Here is a 15,924-nt window from a genome sequence, read left to right on the forward strand (position 1 = left end):
TCTTGAATTTAAAAGCAAAAATCAAATAGTCAACTGCCAAAGGATGGCAGAAGAACATGAAGCCTGGGTGCTCTGTAGATTAATCCTAAAGGTAAAGTAGAAGCATTGTTGAAAATTACTGTTTATTTAATATTTCATTTGGAAGAGATGCTCCCAAACGTTCAATTCTACTCTGTATTTAAGTTTAAAATATGCTTGAAATGACTGAGGATGGCACTGAATCACAGTAGTAGTGTCATAGCAAAATATCTTAGGTTTACCAGCTGAACTGCCCCATGCTTTACATGTGTTAAAGTATTAGTTCCGAGGCAAAATGAGGCAATATTATGTTTAACTGTTTGTTTGGAAACTTGTTTTATTAAAAAAAAGATTTTTTTCATGGTAATGCTATTTTCAGTACAGGTGTGATAATACTCCATAAAGTATTGTGTACTTGATATAGTGAATTGAGGAAGGTAACGGTCCCACTCGATGCTGGCCTCTAGTCTCCATGAGATACCCTAGTAGCAAAATGTAAATACCCTTTTCAAAAATAAAGAGGCCTTTGTGTGGTGGGATGAGCAGACAGGGGTGGGGCAGGGAACTGTGATCTCTTCAAACTCATGCTTTTGGCTTTGACTTCACTGAGTAAAATCAGTTCTCAGAGAACTGAGACAAACCCTTCTATGCTCCCCAAAAGCACAGAAGGAAGAAAGCTTGTCATTCACGAGCAGCTAGGGACAAAACCAGCGGCAGAGTACAGGTCAGGGGGATTAGAGATTTAAAAAAAAAAAAAAAAGTTGGAGTAAAGTGCACAGTTACTGTCAAAAATATATTATTTTGATCCTAAGAAAATTAAGAGAATTTTATCTAAGGAACTAGATTGCTGACCTTTTAATACATTTGGTTTTCAGAGAACATACAATCACCATCGGACCTATAAGACTAGTTTGCTTTGAAAAAAAAATTGCTTGGAATTATCTACAGGAATCTCGTGAACGCAATTCAAGGCTAACATTCTGCAGCTCTTTGGGTAGTGGGCGATTTCCGCGGATAAACCCCCTGCTTCCTGCGGGCATTTCTCCTATCTTCTCTCTCTCTTCCTAAATGCCAGCACTCTCCAGTTCTCCGTCCTCAACCCCTGAGGCGTGAGACCGTGAAATCATGTAGAGTTTCTCCTTGTTTGTAAACTGCCTCTGCACCGGCTGGGACGGCTCGGCCTCGGGGACCTCCTGGCCGGGATCCTCTGGGGGTCTCTGCTCCGGCCCCGGGGCGATGGCAGCCTCCCCGTCTGGGTTTCCACCCTCCCGCAGGTCCCCCATCGACTCCAGGGAGGTGCCAGTCTCCCGCAGGGGGGTGTAGCCCTTATTGCTGCAGGACGGGTCATCAGAATGGGAACTCGGCGAGTCCGGCCGGGCGGGGGACTCCGGGGAGGCCGCGAGCTCCGGGAGGCTGGAGTCCAGGTCCGCGCTGCGCGAGGCGGACGGGGGCTCGGGGTACGAGGCCGCCCGGTAGTCCGGCAGCCCGCTGGTGCTGCGGCGCCGCAGGGCCGCGTGCCTGCCGGTCCTGGGTAGGCGGCCGCCCTGCCCCCTGGCGGTGCGCGCGGCCGCCGGCTCCTCCGGCTCGCGGGGCGCCCAGCGCGCGCCGCCCCGGGCACCGCCCCGGAGGTCAGCGAGGCTCAGGTCGAGCGGGATCTCCCGGGCGCCACGCTCCCCGGGTGGCCGCTGCCAGCCGCGACTCGCGGCCCCCGCGTCCCCGTCGCGGTCCCCCGGCAGGGGTAGCAGCGCGAAGGCGCTCAGCGACGAGCCCACGAGGGAGCTGGCAGTGCTCGGGCGCCCCCAGGTTTCGGGGGGGCTGCCGGGCACCGGGCTGCTGCCGCTGCTTGCGGCCCGGCGACGGCCGGCCACGCCCGGGCGCTCGCGGTAGATGCTGTACACGGCCTCCGCCAGGCTCGGGGGCTCCCGCGGGCGGCGCGGGGACGAGACCAGGTCGGGCGGGGACGCGGCGCCTGGGGTCCCCCCGCCACCCCCGCTCCGGGCCGCGGGGTGGGGCCAGGCGCCGCGGGCCAGCATCGCTGCCGCCCCGAAGGCGTCCCTGGCGGCGCCGCCGCGGGTCCCAGGCTTCAGCTCCAGGCCCCGCGACTGCACGTAGCCCAGGAAGCCGTTGAGCGGCGCGGCCCCGGGGGGCGCCGAGGCGGGGCCGGAGGACGAGGCGGCGGCCGCCAGGTCTTTGGCGCGGAGGCTGTGCACGTCGATGACGGTGGAGTAGAGGTCCCGCAGGTTGATGATCTTGGTCTCCTTGTCCCTGTTCTCGTGGAGCACGGCGTTGGCGCAGATAAAGAGGAAGATGCCGATGCCCATGATGAGGGGCCCGAAGACCTTGAGCTTATCGGAGTGCAGGTAGCCCGAGAAGACGCGGAAGAAGAAGCCCACCGACGTGGAGGATGACGGAGAGGGGGCGGGGGACCGCGCTGGGGGCGTGCTCCTGGGCGCGCCCACCGAACTGGCGGTGACACCTTCCGGAGGCCCCGGCTGGGTCCTGGACCGGTTTCTGTTGCCCCCGCTGCTGCTGGTCACGGAGGGGACGCGGGGGCCGCTGTCCCCGGGCGGCGGCGGCGGCTGTTTAGCCCCCTCCCGGTGGGCCCCGTTGGCCTTGGGCCAGTAGCCCACCACCGCCAGGGCGATGCCCACCAGCAGCACCACGATCCCGCAGAGGGCGATGAGCCCGGAGACGGAGCACAGCTTCAGCTTGCCCTTCACCACCACCACGTCGTTCTTGCGCCTCTTCTTGGTTTTCCGCTTGCGCTTGGGGACCTGGCCCGGGGGCCGGAGGGGGTCCTGCTTCCGGGCGGAGATCCTCAGGAGGCCGCCGGTGGCGATCATAGCGAGCGGTGGAGAGTGGGGCTAACCCGGGGCCGGAGGCCTGTGCGGGGGGCGGGGGGGTGGGGTGCACCAGCTGCCCACTAGCCGCTCCTCCACCTCCTCCTGCTGCAAAGCAGAGGAAGACAGTCAGAAGGTGTAGGCTTGGCTGCGGCAACATCCCACGCGCTCTGCCATAGTCCGGCTCCAGGATCCCACCACGTGTGCGAGCCCCCACCCCACCCCTTCCCACATACCCGGGCCATGACCCGCTAACAGGAGTGCCCTACGTGGAGACCAGGGGGTGCCGGCAGTGGATTAGGGACGAGAAGCGCTGTTGCCGTATCTGATCCGAGACGGTTAAACACACTTGGAGAGGACGTCTTCTTTTCTCCCCCATCCCCCGAACACTGTAGGTACTATTCCAGCAGTGCTCAATTCAAAAGCTCCAGGCTGACAGCCAACGGAGTTCTGACCATGAGTGAAAACTAACGTGGGGACTCAGCGCTCGTGGGAACGGGCTCTCCTGGTCTCCCAAGGGGGGGCGCCCCAGACTTCCAAGTCTCTTAACTGAGAGGAGGGTCTGTTTGTCTGTGGGGCCTTCAAAGTCCCTGAAACAGTCACAAAAGTTACCGATTCATAAAGACAAAAAGAAGTCCTTTCACTGGACGGAAATGAAAAGTCATATCATGGCAGGCGGCTTATTTACCCCAGGTAATTAATAAAGAGTTCACGGCTGGGGGAACACCGGAGAGCTATGTTAGTACTCCGACCATGAATCCTTCCACCAACTTGCCTCCAAGCCATCACTGTTCTCAAGCAAGCTGATCTTTCTCACAGCCCCTTCCCTCTCATCTCATTCCTGCAACATCTGGACAGCTTCTTGGGGTGGAATATTTAGTTTTAGGTAACAGGTTATGTAACTGCGCTCTTCTTTCTGGTCTCTTCTCCTCCCTCAGAGGAACTCCCTTAAAGGTATCATGTGCTAGAGTCCATCAGGGAATTTAAGCAGTCCTCCCAGCATCTCCAAGAGAAAGATCTTTTTCTCATGTGGGAAAATTCCAATCTTAAAAAAAAAGAAAGACCTGCCATCATAGCTTTCTGACCCCTTATTAATGTGCCAACAGCACATTCTGAAGAATCCAAATATTCAAATGAGGAGGCAATTAACTATGTACAGCAGTCTACATAATAATGATGGCTTGTAGGATCTCCCAAGGGAGAGCAGTTCCCATGTTTTTCTCATGAGGTCAGTTTTAGGAAAGGAGGGGGGACAACAATCAGTGGACTATCTTACAGGAAGTTTAGTGGTTTATAATAAAGCCTGGGTAGATAAACAGCACAGATGCAACTCTGTGGATATCTGTCAGCTTCTAAAAATTTCAGTCCTGCTGGATCCCCAGAGTAACACATTTTCTGTTCCACTGGTTGTGTTCCCTCCTATAATAGAGATGCTAAAATTAAGGGCATTGTATGAAATTGAAAGGCTTAGATATCACTCACAAGCCTTTGGGAATTATATCCTTTATAAAATAATTCATGTTTTAGAATAAACTGCCCTTTGAAAATGGGGGGTTGCTTAGGTTGGTGCCTGGGTGAACAGCTTTGCCCGTTGATACCCTCTATCATACCAAGACAAGAGCATTTCTCCACTGGTGGAAAAGCAAATGGCAATCAGCTATTTACAATGCTTGCAAATCAATATCTCCTTGGAACTTGGTTGGCTTTCAGTAAGCAGGAATGTGAGGTGGGCTAGAGAGGGGTTAAACACTGGGTAGGTGAGAGAGGGCTTAGAGAATACATTTACAAACGCTTTGAATTTTGTTTTTAAGTAGGAGCTGCACCAGTAAGCAGAGATTGGGGAAAAAACAAAAACAAAGCAGAATCCAAGAGTAGCTTACTGTCCATTCTTCCCCCCAAATAAGCACATTTATTATGTAGTTGTAACTGCAAAGACTGCTTTTTTAAGTGATACACAAACTCCAGCATCTTTAATGTAATAATCTGGAGATGAGTGATTGTCTTAAGAAGGACTGGGGAGCCAGACATTTTAGAAGCAAAGGCAGCCTCAGTTGGCGAGGTGGCTCTCCCAGAAAAAAGAGAAGCGCTAACATTTTGTTGGGCACTGATGGGGATGCTGGATGTCTTGGGGGAGGAAGGTCCACACATGTTTTTTCTCCTCACAAGGCAGCTTTGGCTCTGGGTACAAAGTAAGGAAGACTGGAACGGATTTCAACAATCGTTTACAGAAGCTCTTTAAAATTAGTTTAATAGCCAGTAATTAACTCCCTAGTTTATTATTCCTTCAGCTCTGCTGAAGCCTGAACTCCTTTATAACGTGTCTCCATCTGACGGGGAAATACTGACAAAGGTCAGATGGCGAGGAAGAACCACCTTGGAGGTTTTCTTCGTGCATAATGAAGGAAAACAAACTTAGCATTCGAGCTCGGCTGCCCTAGCAATTTACAGCCTGGTGCTGGTCTTTCCGCGGCAAAGTAATGGAGGCTGGGGGAAAAGAAAGGAGGGATGTCTAAAAATACAACTGCTTCCAAGAGAGACGTTCAAGTTCTCGGCTCGTGACGGATTAAGCCCCACTCGGTGTCTGCTGCTCCGAGCCCACAGGACTGGAAGCGCCCTGCCCTGCCCGGGTCCTCAATACCCCCGGCCCCTCCCCGGCAGGGCAGCGAGCCCCCCTTGCCCTTCCTTTTAGGTCTGCTTATTTATGTTGGAGTCACATGAGTGCAGCAGCTGGGAGTCCGCCTCTGGAACGAAGCCAGGCGGGAGCGAAGTGAGGGCAATCCTGAACTCGCTTGTATCCCGGCAGCGCGTGCCGCGTAGCCCGCCCAGGAACACGAGTGTCCCGAACACCCGCGCGGGGGACCCGGGCTGGGGCCGGGGGCTGGGGAGGGGGCGTCCGGGGGGACGGACAGAACGACTCAAGATGGCAGCTCTGGAAGCCAAGAATATCGCTCACTTACCCGGGAAGACGGGGGCAGGTCGGGGCCGGCGAACGGGCGCTCGGGCGACACAAAGGAACCATGGAGAAACTTTTCGAGCCAGAGCCGCCGGCGGAGCGCGGGGACAGCGCCGCGGGGCCCTCGGTGCGAGCGCGGCTCAGCATCCCGGCGGGGGCGAGCGTCAGCCCCGGGTGCGCATCCCTCTCCGGCGCCGGGGCGGGAGCCATTTCCCGGAGTTTTCAAGAAGTGTCAGGTTCTCTGCATCCCGCATCCCGCCCGGAGCCGCTCTCCCCGCCGCCCCGGCCCCTAGTCCGGCCCTGCCTGCTGGTCGGCCCCGCGCCTCTTTGTGTGGCTGCTGCGCGCCGGGCACCGCCGGGTGGAGTTGAGCCCGCGGCGGCGGCGGCGGCGGGGAGAGCGGCTCGGGGCGGCCGGACCCGCGGCGGTTGCTAAGAGACCGGAGCCATGACACAGGGAAATCGCTGCAGGATGGCAGTCGGTACCCGGCCCGGCTAGGCGGCTCGGGGGCGCACCCGCCCCCCGCCCCGCCCCGCCTCCCGCCTCCTCCCTGGCTCCCGTCTCCCCGCCTCGCCGGTCTCCCCCTCCACACTTCCTCTCCCGCCGGCGCGCGTCCCTTCGGAAGAACCGCTTCCCCAGGAACGAGGAGGCGCGAGGGGAGGCGGAGGAGGGGGCCCGGGCCGGGGGCGCGCGGAGAGGGCAGGGCGCGGGGCGCCTCAGCCTCGGCCCTCCCCGCCCCTGGGGCGCCCCGGGACCGCCGCCTGCCCGGGGCTGGAGCTTTGTTCTTTCCCTCCCAACTACCTGTCTGAGCCGCGGGCCGGAGGGTCCCCAAAGGACGGGCCGCTGCTCCCGGGGGGGCTCCCCATCAACATCCGAGGGTAGCGCCCGCGTCTCCTTGCCTCCCTGCCACCCCGCCTCTCCTCTCCTCTCTTCCTCTTTTGTTGCCTCGACTCCTGGACACGACACAGCCTGCGCTGTCTCCCCCCTCCCACTCGGGAGTTGGCAGTGTGGACGCACAGCGAACACAGTAAGTTGTCCCCCAGCGAAGTCAGGCCGGGCCGAGGGGAGCCGCCCCCGCCGCGCCGCGCGCCCCGCGGGGCTCGTGGCCGCCGCTGTCCGCTGTCCACGCGCTCCAGCCCCGCCGGGCTTTTGTGGCCGCTCCCCCGGACTCGGGCAGCTGGGGCTCATCGGAGATTAGAATCGGCTCCGGGGCTCTCGCTTGGCAGCCCCTCTTGCTCCGACCCGCGCGCTCATCAGCAAGCTTGCAAAGGAAAACTGCAATTCTCCAGGAATCAGGGTTAGCATCAGAGACGGGAGGTGGGGGGAGGGAGGCCGTCCGAACTCCCTACGTCATTTTTGAAAAAGCGAGAGGGAGAGAGGAGTCTTGTTTCCTGGCTCATCCCTGCCCTCTCAACTGTAAAGTAAAAATGACAGGAAAGCGAGCATTTCAAAGTGGAATTTCCCCATGGAGAATTGAGAAGAAAGTAAGAAAGATTTCAATTATCTATTGAAATAGGACAGCCAGGGTTCAAGAATAAAGCAACAGAAGAGCAGGTGCTGTCTGAACTTTGGGGCCCAGACAGAAATATATTGCTGGGGTGGGCTGCGGTGGTGGTGGTGGTGGTAGAGGCTGTTGTGTATTCTGAGTTTGCCTGTTCAAGGATTCACGAAGCCCACCCGGGAGGGCCTTGCAGCCCGCAGCGTCAGGGACAAGATTGTTCTCCAAGGTACACGGCATCCTCTTGTGTTTACCGCTAGAGCTTGCATTTTGCAAAAAGAACAATAAAGACCAAACATTTATGGGTTTAAAGACAGAAATGTGGACACTTGATGTGTGAGGTGGGTGTGGAGACGGTGGGGAGGCCGGAGGGGGTGGAGGAGAAGTATTTCCCTCAAAGGAAACCATGCATCTGCATGTTTGGAAGGTGGCGTCCGTCTCCCTTTCCAAGCAAATATTGAAGCTGGATAATGATGGAGTGATCAGAGCCCACCTCCTTCTACCTCTGTTCCTATTCAGACGCTAGAAAACAAGTCAAAATGAAGGGAAAGTTTTCAGTTCCACAATAGAGTGTTTCCTTTCAGAGAAATCACTGCAAAGGAGAAATCACCTGGTCTAGTAGTCATTTTCAAGGTGCTTTTTTTTTTTTTTTTTGGCTCGGAACATCTAGACTTCAGGCAGATTCTTTACCCACTGAGCCATCAGAGAAGCCCTCCAGACTTCTTGAATGCCAATAAAAATCTGGTGATGTGCACAAAGACTGGATCTGAGATATCATTTCATTACACAACTGGCTGCCAGGGGCCACGGGTGGCAAGTCCTGTCCTCACTGGCCTCTGCTGAGCTGTGTAAACAGGAATGGCATTGCAGAACTTCATTAGGGTCTGAGGTGGATTAAGCCATTAACAGTTTCAAATTTCAGCAGAAATGATAGCCATCATTGGCACAGTTAAAATTTATCTGAGGGATTTAGGGAGAAAGGAAAAAAATGCTTTTCTAGACAAACAGGCCTTGGGACATACTCTTCTTCTGTGGATGACTGCAGTAAGAGTCATGGTTTATTATTCAAAGGCTTCCTTCCAAACTGGAGTTCTTTGGAACTTTGAACTGTTACATTTCACCTGAGTGTATCATCTTCAGTTATTTTCTTTGTTTTCAGCTCAGGGTATCAGGAAATCAGATCACATCTGGTTTCCAGTGCAGTCCTTTATCCTCTCTGTAATAATATCATATCAACATACATTCCCATGGGTTTGCAAGTGATGTGGTTATTTTGAAAAGAACAATGGTTCTCTTCTGGAGTTACTTTTTTTCTGATTTCACTGGCCGTTCAATTGGGGTGATTTCAGAGGTTGTGGGACACCCCCTCTTTCTCCCTGCTGGATACTGAAGGGTGAAGACTACCTACTCATAAGAGTTCATCAGTGTTTATAGAACTGAGGGCTCAGCCGGGCATTCAGAACATGTGGCAACAGGAGAGAAATGAGGGCCTTGGGAAAAAAGAAGAGGAAAAAGATGAACTTAGTTTTGTTGTTCAGTTGCTAAGTTGCATTCGACTTAGTGTTTGTGACCACATGGGCTGCAGCATGCCTGGCTTCCCTGTCCTTTACCATCTCCTGGAGCTCACTCAAACTCATGTCCATTGAGCCGGTGATGCCATCCAACCCGTCTTATCCTCTGTCGTCCCTTTCTGCTCCAGCCTTCAACCTTTCCCAGCATCAGGGTCTTTTCCAGTAAGTCAGTTCTTCACATCAGGTGGCCAAAGTATTGGAGCTTCAGCATCAGTCCTTCCAATGAATATTCAGGGTTGATTTCCTAGTCTAGGATTGACTAGTTTTAACTAACTAAACTGAGAACAGTATGAGCTTAGATTAGTTGGATTAAACTCTGAACTGAAGCCTTTCATCTGCTCTTTCTTAAAAATAACCCTTATGTAGTATATGTAATTCACAATCCATTTACTTCCCTTGGTCATGTCCTCAACCTGGACTGGCTCACCTGTCTGTATTTGCCTGGGGGGCTCAGGAGGAGACGTGGTGGTGGGCAGCCTGCCAGGGTCCTTGGTGGTGAATGTGAACAGAACAGGAGAGAGGATAACAGTGTGCAGTGGGAGAAGCCTGCCCATGTCTGCAGCCCCGCAATTCCTGCTTCTCCCCACGCTCTGATCTCTCAGGTTTTTCAGTTGCAGGTAGTTTGGAGGCGTGTGTTCTGGAACCAGTTCGTATCCTCCACACACTAAGTATGGAATTTAATCAAATAAGTCAGTGGTGTTGGCTTCTCTGCCTCAGTTTCCCCATATGTATTGGGATCATGACACACGCTTGCCTCATAGCATTATTGTGAGGATTAAGCAAGGTTAGTTCACGTTCACTAATGTTTGTTGCTGCAGTCGTGTCCAACTCTGTGCGACCTCATAGACGGCAGCCCACCAGGCTCCCCCGTCCCTGGGATTCTCCAGGCAAGAACCCTGGAGTGGGCTGCCATTTCCTTCTCACTAATGTTTAGCATGTGATTAACACTCATTGGGCTTCCCTGGTAGCTCAGCTGATAAAGAATCCTCCTGCAATGCAGGAGACCCTGATTTGATTCCTGGGTCAGGAAGATCCACTGGAGAAGGGATAGGCTACCCACTTCAGAATTCTTGGGCTGCCCTTGTGGTTCAGCTGGTAAAGAATCTGCCTGCAAGCGGGAGACCTGGCTTCGATCCCTGGGTTGGGAAGATCCCCTGGAGAAGAGAGATGCTACCCACTCCAGTATTCTGGCCTGGAGAATTCCATGGACTGTATAGTCCATGGGGTCTCAAAGAGTTGGACATGACTGAGTGACTTTCACCTTCACCTTAACACTCATTACATTTAGCCATCTTCCTTGGTAGTCTGAACCTCTTCTCCCACCTTGTTACCCTCCCTCTCAAGTTCTGTTCACATTCACCAACATTGATGTGGGAGGTCCCTACCCTTAATCACTCTGAAATGTGGCTACAGGATTGGCTATTGTAACTGAGCAACGTTGCCCTCATGACCCACATGGCCTTGGCTCAGTGTCACTTAAGAAGCCCACTCTCTAGGAGGGCGGGGGTGAAAGCCCTCTCCCCATTGCCACCTCACTCATTTTGCAATTACTAGGGCCCTTTCATTTCAGTGCTGGAGAACCCAGATTGCAAACTCAAGTCACTCTAGAGTCAGCGTAGGAGTTTGCAAAAACACAACCAAGAGGACATTCTTCAGACTGGACGTTTCAGGGATTCACAGAAGAGACTTCAAAGCTTTTTTCTGGCATCGCCGCAGAAGGGAAAAAAACACTATCCCAAGGTTGAGCATGGGACACCAGATATCTCACTCCTCCTCTTTCCTACTTCCTTCTCCATACCCCAGCCAATTAAAAAACATGACAAACAAAAACCCAATCAGAGAAAACAATAAACCAAGCACCAGATTTAGCAAATAAAATCTTAGGTGGAACATACACTCAGAAGCTCTCTGTTGTTTATCTGAAATGTAGATTTCACCAGGCACAGTCTTCGATCTGCATCCCACCATTACATACGTTGTTAGCCTCAGGCTTTTTTTTCATGGCACATACAGAGGATAATACAGTTTGATAAAATAGGAAATGCAACAGTGGGTTAAAGCCCCATTAGATTTCTTTTGGAACAGAATAGGCAAGAAGACACCCGGCAGAGCCTGGATGAAGCAGAACTTGGAAGCCCAAGGGTGGGAAACTGTTTCTCACAGTTCCAGATTACACGGTTTGTGTTTCCAGCCCTTCCCCAGCGACGCTGCTGTCCCAGAGGGACGGGCGTTTGCCTCTGCCTCCATTCCCCAGAGGCCCACAAATGAACCTCTGGGAGAAGGAACTCAGCATCACTTTCGAGAACTTCTGTTTGAAAACTAAGGGTGAACTCATGCTGTGTCAAGGTCATGATCCAGCCTGTTTTCCTGTGCTTCTGAAACATGTCAGAGTTCAAGCCAGAACACTTCCACCACAGAGGAAAGGGAATGATGAAACATATCAGCCAGGCACCTCTACCTCCATTCCAGACAAACGGGGTGTGTGATAGAGACAGCCTTCGCTTTCTGCCTCCAGCCCCATTCATTCTTAATTTTGCAAGTCACCAAGAGACTGACTGGGGGTTGTCTTCTCTAATAAGAAGGTTCCTTTCTGTACATTCACTTTCCCCCGACGGCCTGTATTTTCTATCATTTTCCATGGACACCATCAAAGCTGGATTGTGTGCCTCATAAGATAATTGAGGTCTGAAATGAGAAACCAGGGTGTGTTGGCACAGCTGAAAGCACATCAAAGCCGAGCTTGGAAAGGGCTTTGCAGAGAGGGCACCAACAACAGAACAGCCAAGAAGAAGCTTACAACTAAATGTGCTCTGTGTTCCCAAAACATATGCCAAACATCCACACCAAGGCTGTCCCCATTATTTCTAATAATCCATGAGCACTCCAGATAGAAAACTTGTCCTACTGAAAACTAATAGGAACTCGCATGTCGGAGCTCCTTTCAAAATTAACTGTGATGTGAGCTGCTGTGAGTTCCCAGCAGGAAGGGAGAAACACACAGACACGGAACTCCTTTTCAAAAGTAAAGAAACCAAGACTAGAGCTTGGATGACGAGTCTCAGACTCATCCTGCAAACATTTTATTTTAATTGCCTCTTGTGTACCCAGCTTTTTGATTCTTGCATTTATTCACTCAACAAATATTTACTGAGCAGTTACTATGTTATAGTTACTCTTCTAGGCACTGGGGGTAGGGTGATAAACAGGTAAACAAGGTCCCTCTCTGGGAAGGGGGCAGGTAGGTAATAGAAGAGTTTGAAGCAAACAACTGAGAAAATTTCAAAGCTTGATGAGTGTTATGAAGAAATTAAAAGAGGGCGCTGTGACTGGTGAAAGGAGGCAGCAGGAGAGAATAACTTAGATCAGATATTCAGGGAAGATCTTGCCAAGGAGTGGTGTCTGTACTGAGAACTGAAGGCTGAAAAGGAGCTGACCATTTAAGAGTATTCCCCAGGAAAAGAAAAGATTAAGGGACATGGCCCTGTTAGCCTGTAATTTAGTTAAGAGTCATCAAAAAATAACTAGTGACCAATGCAGGGCAAGAGGGCAAAATCTCTAAGCGCTAGAGGACTTTAGAAGATAATGATCACTGGGGAGAAAAAGCTAGGTCAGGAATACCTCGTGGCTCCCACCCTTGACCTGAGGTAGATTTGGGTCAATGGAGGGAAGGCATAGAACTGGACATGTGAGCAGTCGGGACATGAACATAAGCTCTCTGATGAGTATAAGAGGCCCAGGAGTAGGGGCCAAGCATGCCACTGATGTTAAGATGCTCAGAATGGGAAGAGCCCTTCAGATGCTCTAGTCCCTTGCTTCTCTCATGTGGTCCATGGACCAGCAGCATCAGCACTACCTGGGGTTCACCTCATCTCCCATCTTTACAGGCATCCAGGTGTGAGAGAAGGAATTTTGCCTTGAACTCTTTATTTCACAAAGTGCACGCAGATGTACATAACGTCTGTGACCAAATATGTGTTTCTTACATGGGGCAGCAGCATGTTTTTTAGCTCAAATGAAAGAAGAAATTAAAACCTGTGTCTTTTGGAGGTGTCTGTATCAGTCTAGGAAATAGGTTTGGTGGAGGTGAGGCTTGAGTCCAGTTTTCTGAAAGATCAAGTTCACTCTACTCTGGGACCACTCTTTGGGTTCAGACCCTTCACACTCAGGTAGTCCTGCCCCTTCTAGTTATGGGATGTTAGATACATTATTAGATACCCAAGTGTCTGATTGTCTGACTCGTCTCTTGCAAGGTGGTTGTGGGGAGGAAACGAGATAGTCGGGGGCAGCTTGGGGAAGAAAAGGTCCTCTGGTCCCCATCATCTCTACCATTCCCCAGAACACCTCTAAATGAATATATAGAAGTAAAAACCGAGTACTTGCTATGGCAAGGTTTCTCATCCCATCCTATCGCTAAGCCTGTTCTATGTGGAAATTTTGGGGCCACTGCTGTAGGTGTTGCTTGGGGTACAGGTATTAATGTCTGTGCAGCCTTAGTCAGGTGTTAGTGCTGGTGATGATGGTGGGGAATCTTTACAGGGCTCATCGTGGGTCCTGGAGACAGAGTGGAGAGCAGAAGCCACCTGCGAGGTTTGGGTCTGATCCAAAGACAGAGAAGAGTTTCCCAGAGTGCCTTGCGGTTCCCAGTGAGCCCAGCCAGGCAGGGGCTGGTGACTGACACGCTCGTCTCATCTTTGGAGCCCCACGCTGCTCCTGCAGCCATTGTGTTTTGGTTTGTTTGTGGGAATTTCCTGAAGCATGTTTGCTTTTCCTTTGCCTTCGGTTGCTGAGCCTCAGCAAGATGATCACTTCCTCCATAGATGGGACTGGAAATGGCTTTAATTGTATTTGTAAAGCTTGAGATAAATATTTTCATTTCCTTTCTGATGGAAGCCAATGGTATTTTCATATGCGTATCTCCTATTCATTGTCTCAGAAGGCAGGGTCTGGATCCCTTTTAATTCTGTTCTCCACTTTCCAACTTAATTCTCATCAAAGCCAGCCCCCCTCCCCTCCTGCAAAAACAGAGGCTGAACAACTACTTGTGTGGGTGCCGGATATTGTTCTTGTCGTATGTTTGGAAAAATGCAAATGTTTGTGTATGTGACTATGGACTTGTGAAATTAAATTGACTGACTAGGGTGACTTAAGAGACCTTTATTATACCTGTCCAAGGACAAAGTATTGACCAATAAAAACCTGTATTTCATTTTAAGTATCTTTTTGAATTGTGGTTTTCTCAGGGTAGATGCCCAGTAGTGGGATTGCTGGGTCATATGGTAATTTTTGTGGTTAGTTTTTTAAAGGACTCTCGTACTTTTCTCCATAGGGGCTGTATTGAATAGGGATTTCCTCCAACATTGCCTCCAACATTTCCACCAACAAAGCAAGAGGGTTCCCTTTTCTCCACACCCTCTCCAGCATTTATTTTTTTTTGCAGATTTTCTGATGATGGCCATTCTGACCGCTGTGAGATGTAGATACCTCATTGTGGTTTTGATTTGCTTTTCTCTAGAGCTATGTTGGAGAAGGCAATGGCACCCCACTCCAGTACTGTTGCCCGGAGAATCCCATGGATGGAGGAGCCTGGTGGGCTGCAGTCCATGGGGTCGCTGGGAGTCGGACATGACTGAGCGACTTCACTTTCACTTTCCACTTTCCACTTTCATGCATTGGAGAAGGAAATGGCAACCCACTCCAGTGTTCTTGCCTGGAGAATCCCATGGACGGAGAAGCCTGGTGGGCTGCAGTCTATGGGGTCGCACAGAGTCGGACACGACTGAAGCAACTTAGTAGTAGTAGTAGTAGAGCTATGTTGGGAGAAGGCAATGGCAACCCACTCCAGTACTCTTGCCTGGAAAATCCCATGGACTGAGGAGCCTGGTGGGCTGCAGTCCATGGGGTCGCTAAGGGTCGGACATGACTGAGGGACTTCACTTTCACTTTTCACTTTCATGCATTGGAGGAGGAAATGGTAACCCACTCCAGTGTTCTTGCCTGGAGAATCCCAGGGACGGGGAAGCCTGGTGGGTTGCCATCTATGGGGTCGCACAGAGTTGAACATGACTGAAGCGACTTAGCAGCAGCAGCAGCCAGTGTTCTTGCCTGGAGAATCCCAGGGACGGGGGAGCCTGGTGGGCTGTCGTCTATGGGGTCACATAGAGTCAGACACGACTGAAGCGACTTAGCAGCAGCAGCAGCAGCAGAGCTAAGTTGAGCATCTTTTCATATGCCTCTTGATTGTCACCTGTACGTCTTCTTGGGAGAAATGTCTGTTTCGGTCTTCTGCTCACTTCTGATTGGGTTGTTTGTTTTTCCGATATTGAGCTGCATGAGCTGCTTGTATATTTTGGAGGTTGATCATCTTAAGTATCACTATGAAAGGAGTCCTCACCAGAATATATCTCAAGGTCATATTGGAAACTTAGATCATTGCTTCCTTTCTGAAACAAAAGAGTGGGGAAAAAATTATGCCTGTTATGTCAGGAGAGAAGTTGATATTATAAACCTATATCATTTTATTCAAAATATGAAGATAAATTAAAATGTATCTACACTTGGAAAATGGCTCAGATATTTTAAAATTATGTTTTGAAGTGGGCTTGGGTTTCCTCAATCTCACACCTGGGCCACTGCAAGCATTCTGTGAGCCCCAGGCTTTGCTCCACTGTTCAGGTTATATGGTGGCCTCACATAACCTCACAGTGCTGGAATCCCCGCTGCTGACTTACTGATCATGTAACGATAGAATCTGCATATTTGGGGCTCAAGATCATTGGAAGCCAAACAATCACAATGAACAATTAATTTTGCATTTTAGAGTTAATTTCTTAATGCACACCCCCTTCGGATGACCCCATTGCAACAACTATAATACATTCACATTCCTTTTAGAGTATAAATACAGTCAGAGCAAAGGAGAAGACTGCCTGCCCCAAATGACCATCACAGAATACATAGATATCTAACATATAAAGCCAGTAACTCAGCCTTGATAGAGTATTTTAACCCAGTGAAACTCTTGTCAGAACCACAGAAGAGTTACATGA

The 15,924-nt window shown here is 51.3% G+C and overlaps 1 protein-coding gene and 1 long non-coding RNA gene across 2 annotated transcripts in view; one reads left to right on the top strand and one right to left on the bottom strand.

Annotated features, from left to right (window-relative positions):
* Positions 1 to 329: 329 nt before the first annotated feature.
* TMEM200C (transmembrane protein 200C) lies at positions 330 to 6,282 on the bottom strand. The gene is made up of 2 exons (NM_001206659.2): positions 5,816 to 6,282; positions 330 to 2,966 (listed from the first exon to the last, which is right to left on the bottom strand). The coding sequence occupies exon 2, from the start codon at positions 2,859 to 2,861 to the stop codon at positions 1,083 to 1,085; it is 1,779 nt and encodes a 592-aa protein (NP_001193588.2). The 5' UTR covers positions 2,862 to 2,966; positions 5,816 to 6,282; the 3' UTR covers positions 330 to 1,082.
* A 115-nt stretch (positions 6,283 to 6,397) lies between these two features.
* LOC100847357 (uncharacterized) overlaps positions 6,398 to 15,924 on the top strand; it is a 55,744-nt gene continuing 46,217 nt past the window's right edge. The window contains exon 1 of the long non-coding RNA XR_139674.6: positions 6,398 to 6,836. This is a non-coding gene — a long non-coding RNA (uncharacterized lncRNA). The remainder of the gene's footprint in view (positions 6,837 to 15,924) is intronic.

Source organism: Bos taurus, chromosome 24 (assembly GCF_002263795.3).
Source record: "Bos taurus isolate L1 Dominette 01449 registration number 42190680 breed Hereford chromosome 24, ARS-UCD2.0, whole genome shotgun sequence".
In the NCBI taxonomy this organism is placed as follows: Eukaryota; Metazoa; Chordata; class Mammalia; order Artiodactyla; family Bovidae; genus Bos; species Bos taurus.

Bases quoted from the DNA above. Each gene is read 5' to 3' on its own strand.
- TMEM200C (NM_001206659.2), bottom strand. From the start codon at position 2,861: ATGATCGCCACCGGCGGCCTCCTGAGGATCTCCGCCCGGAAGCAGGAC.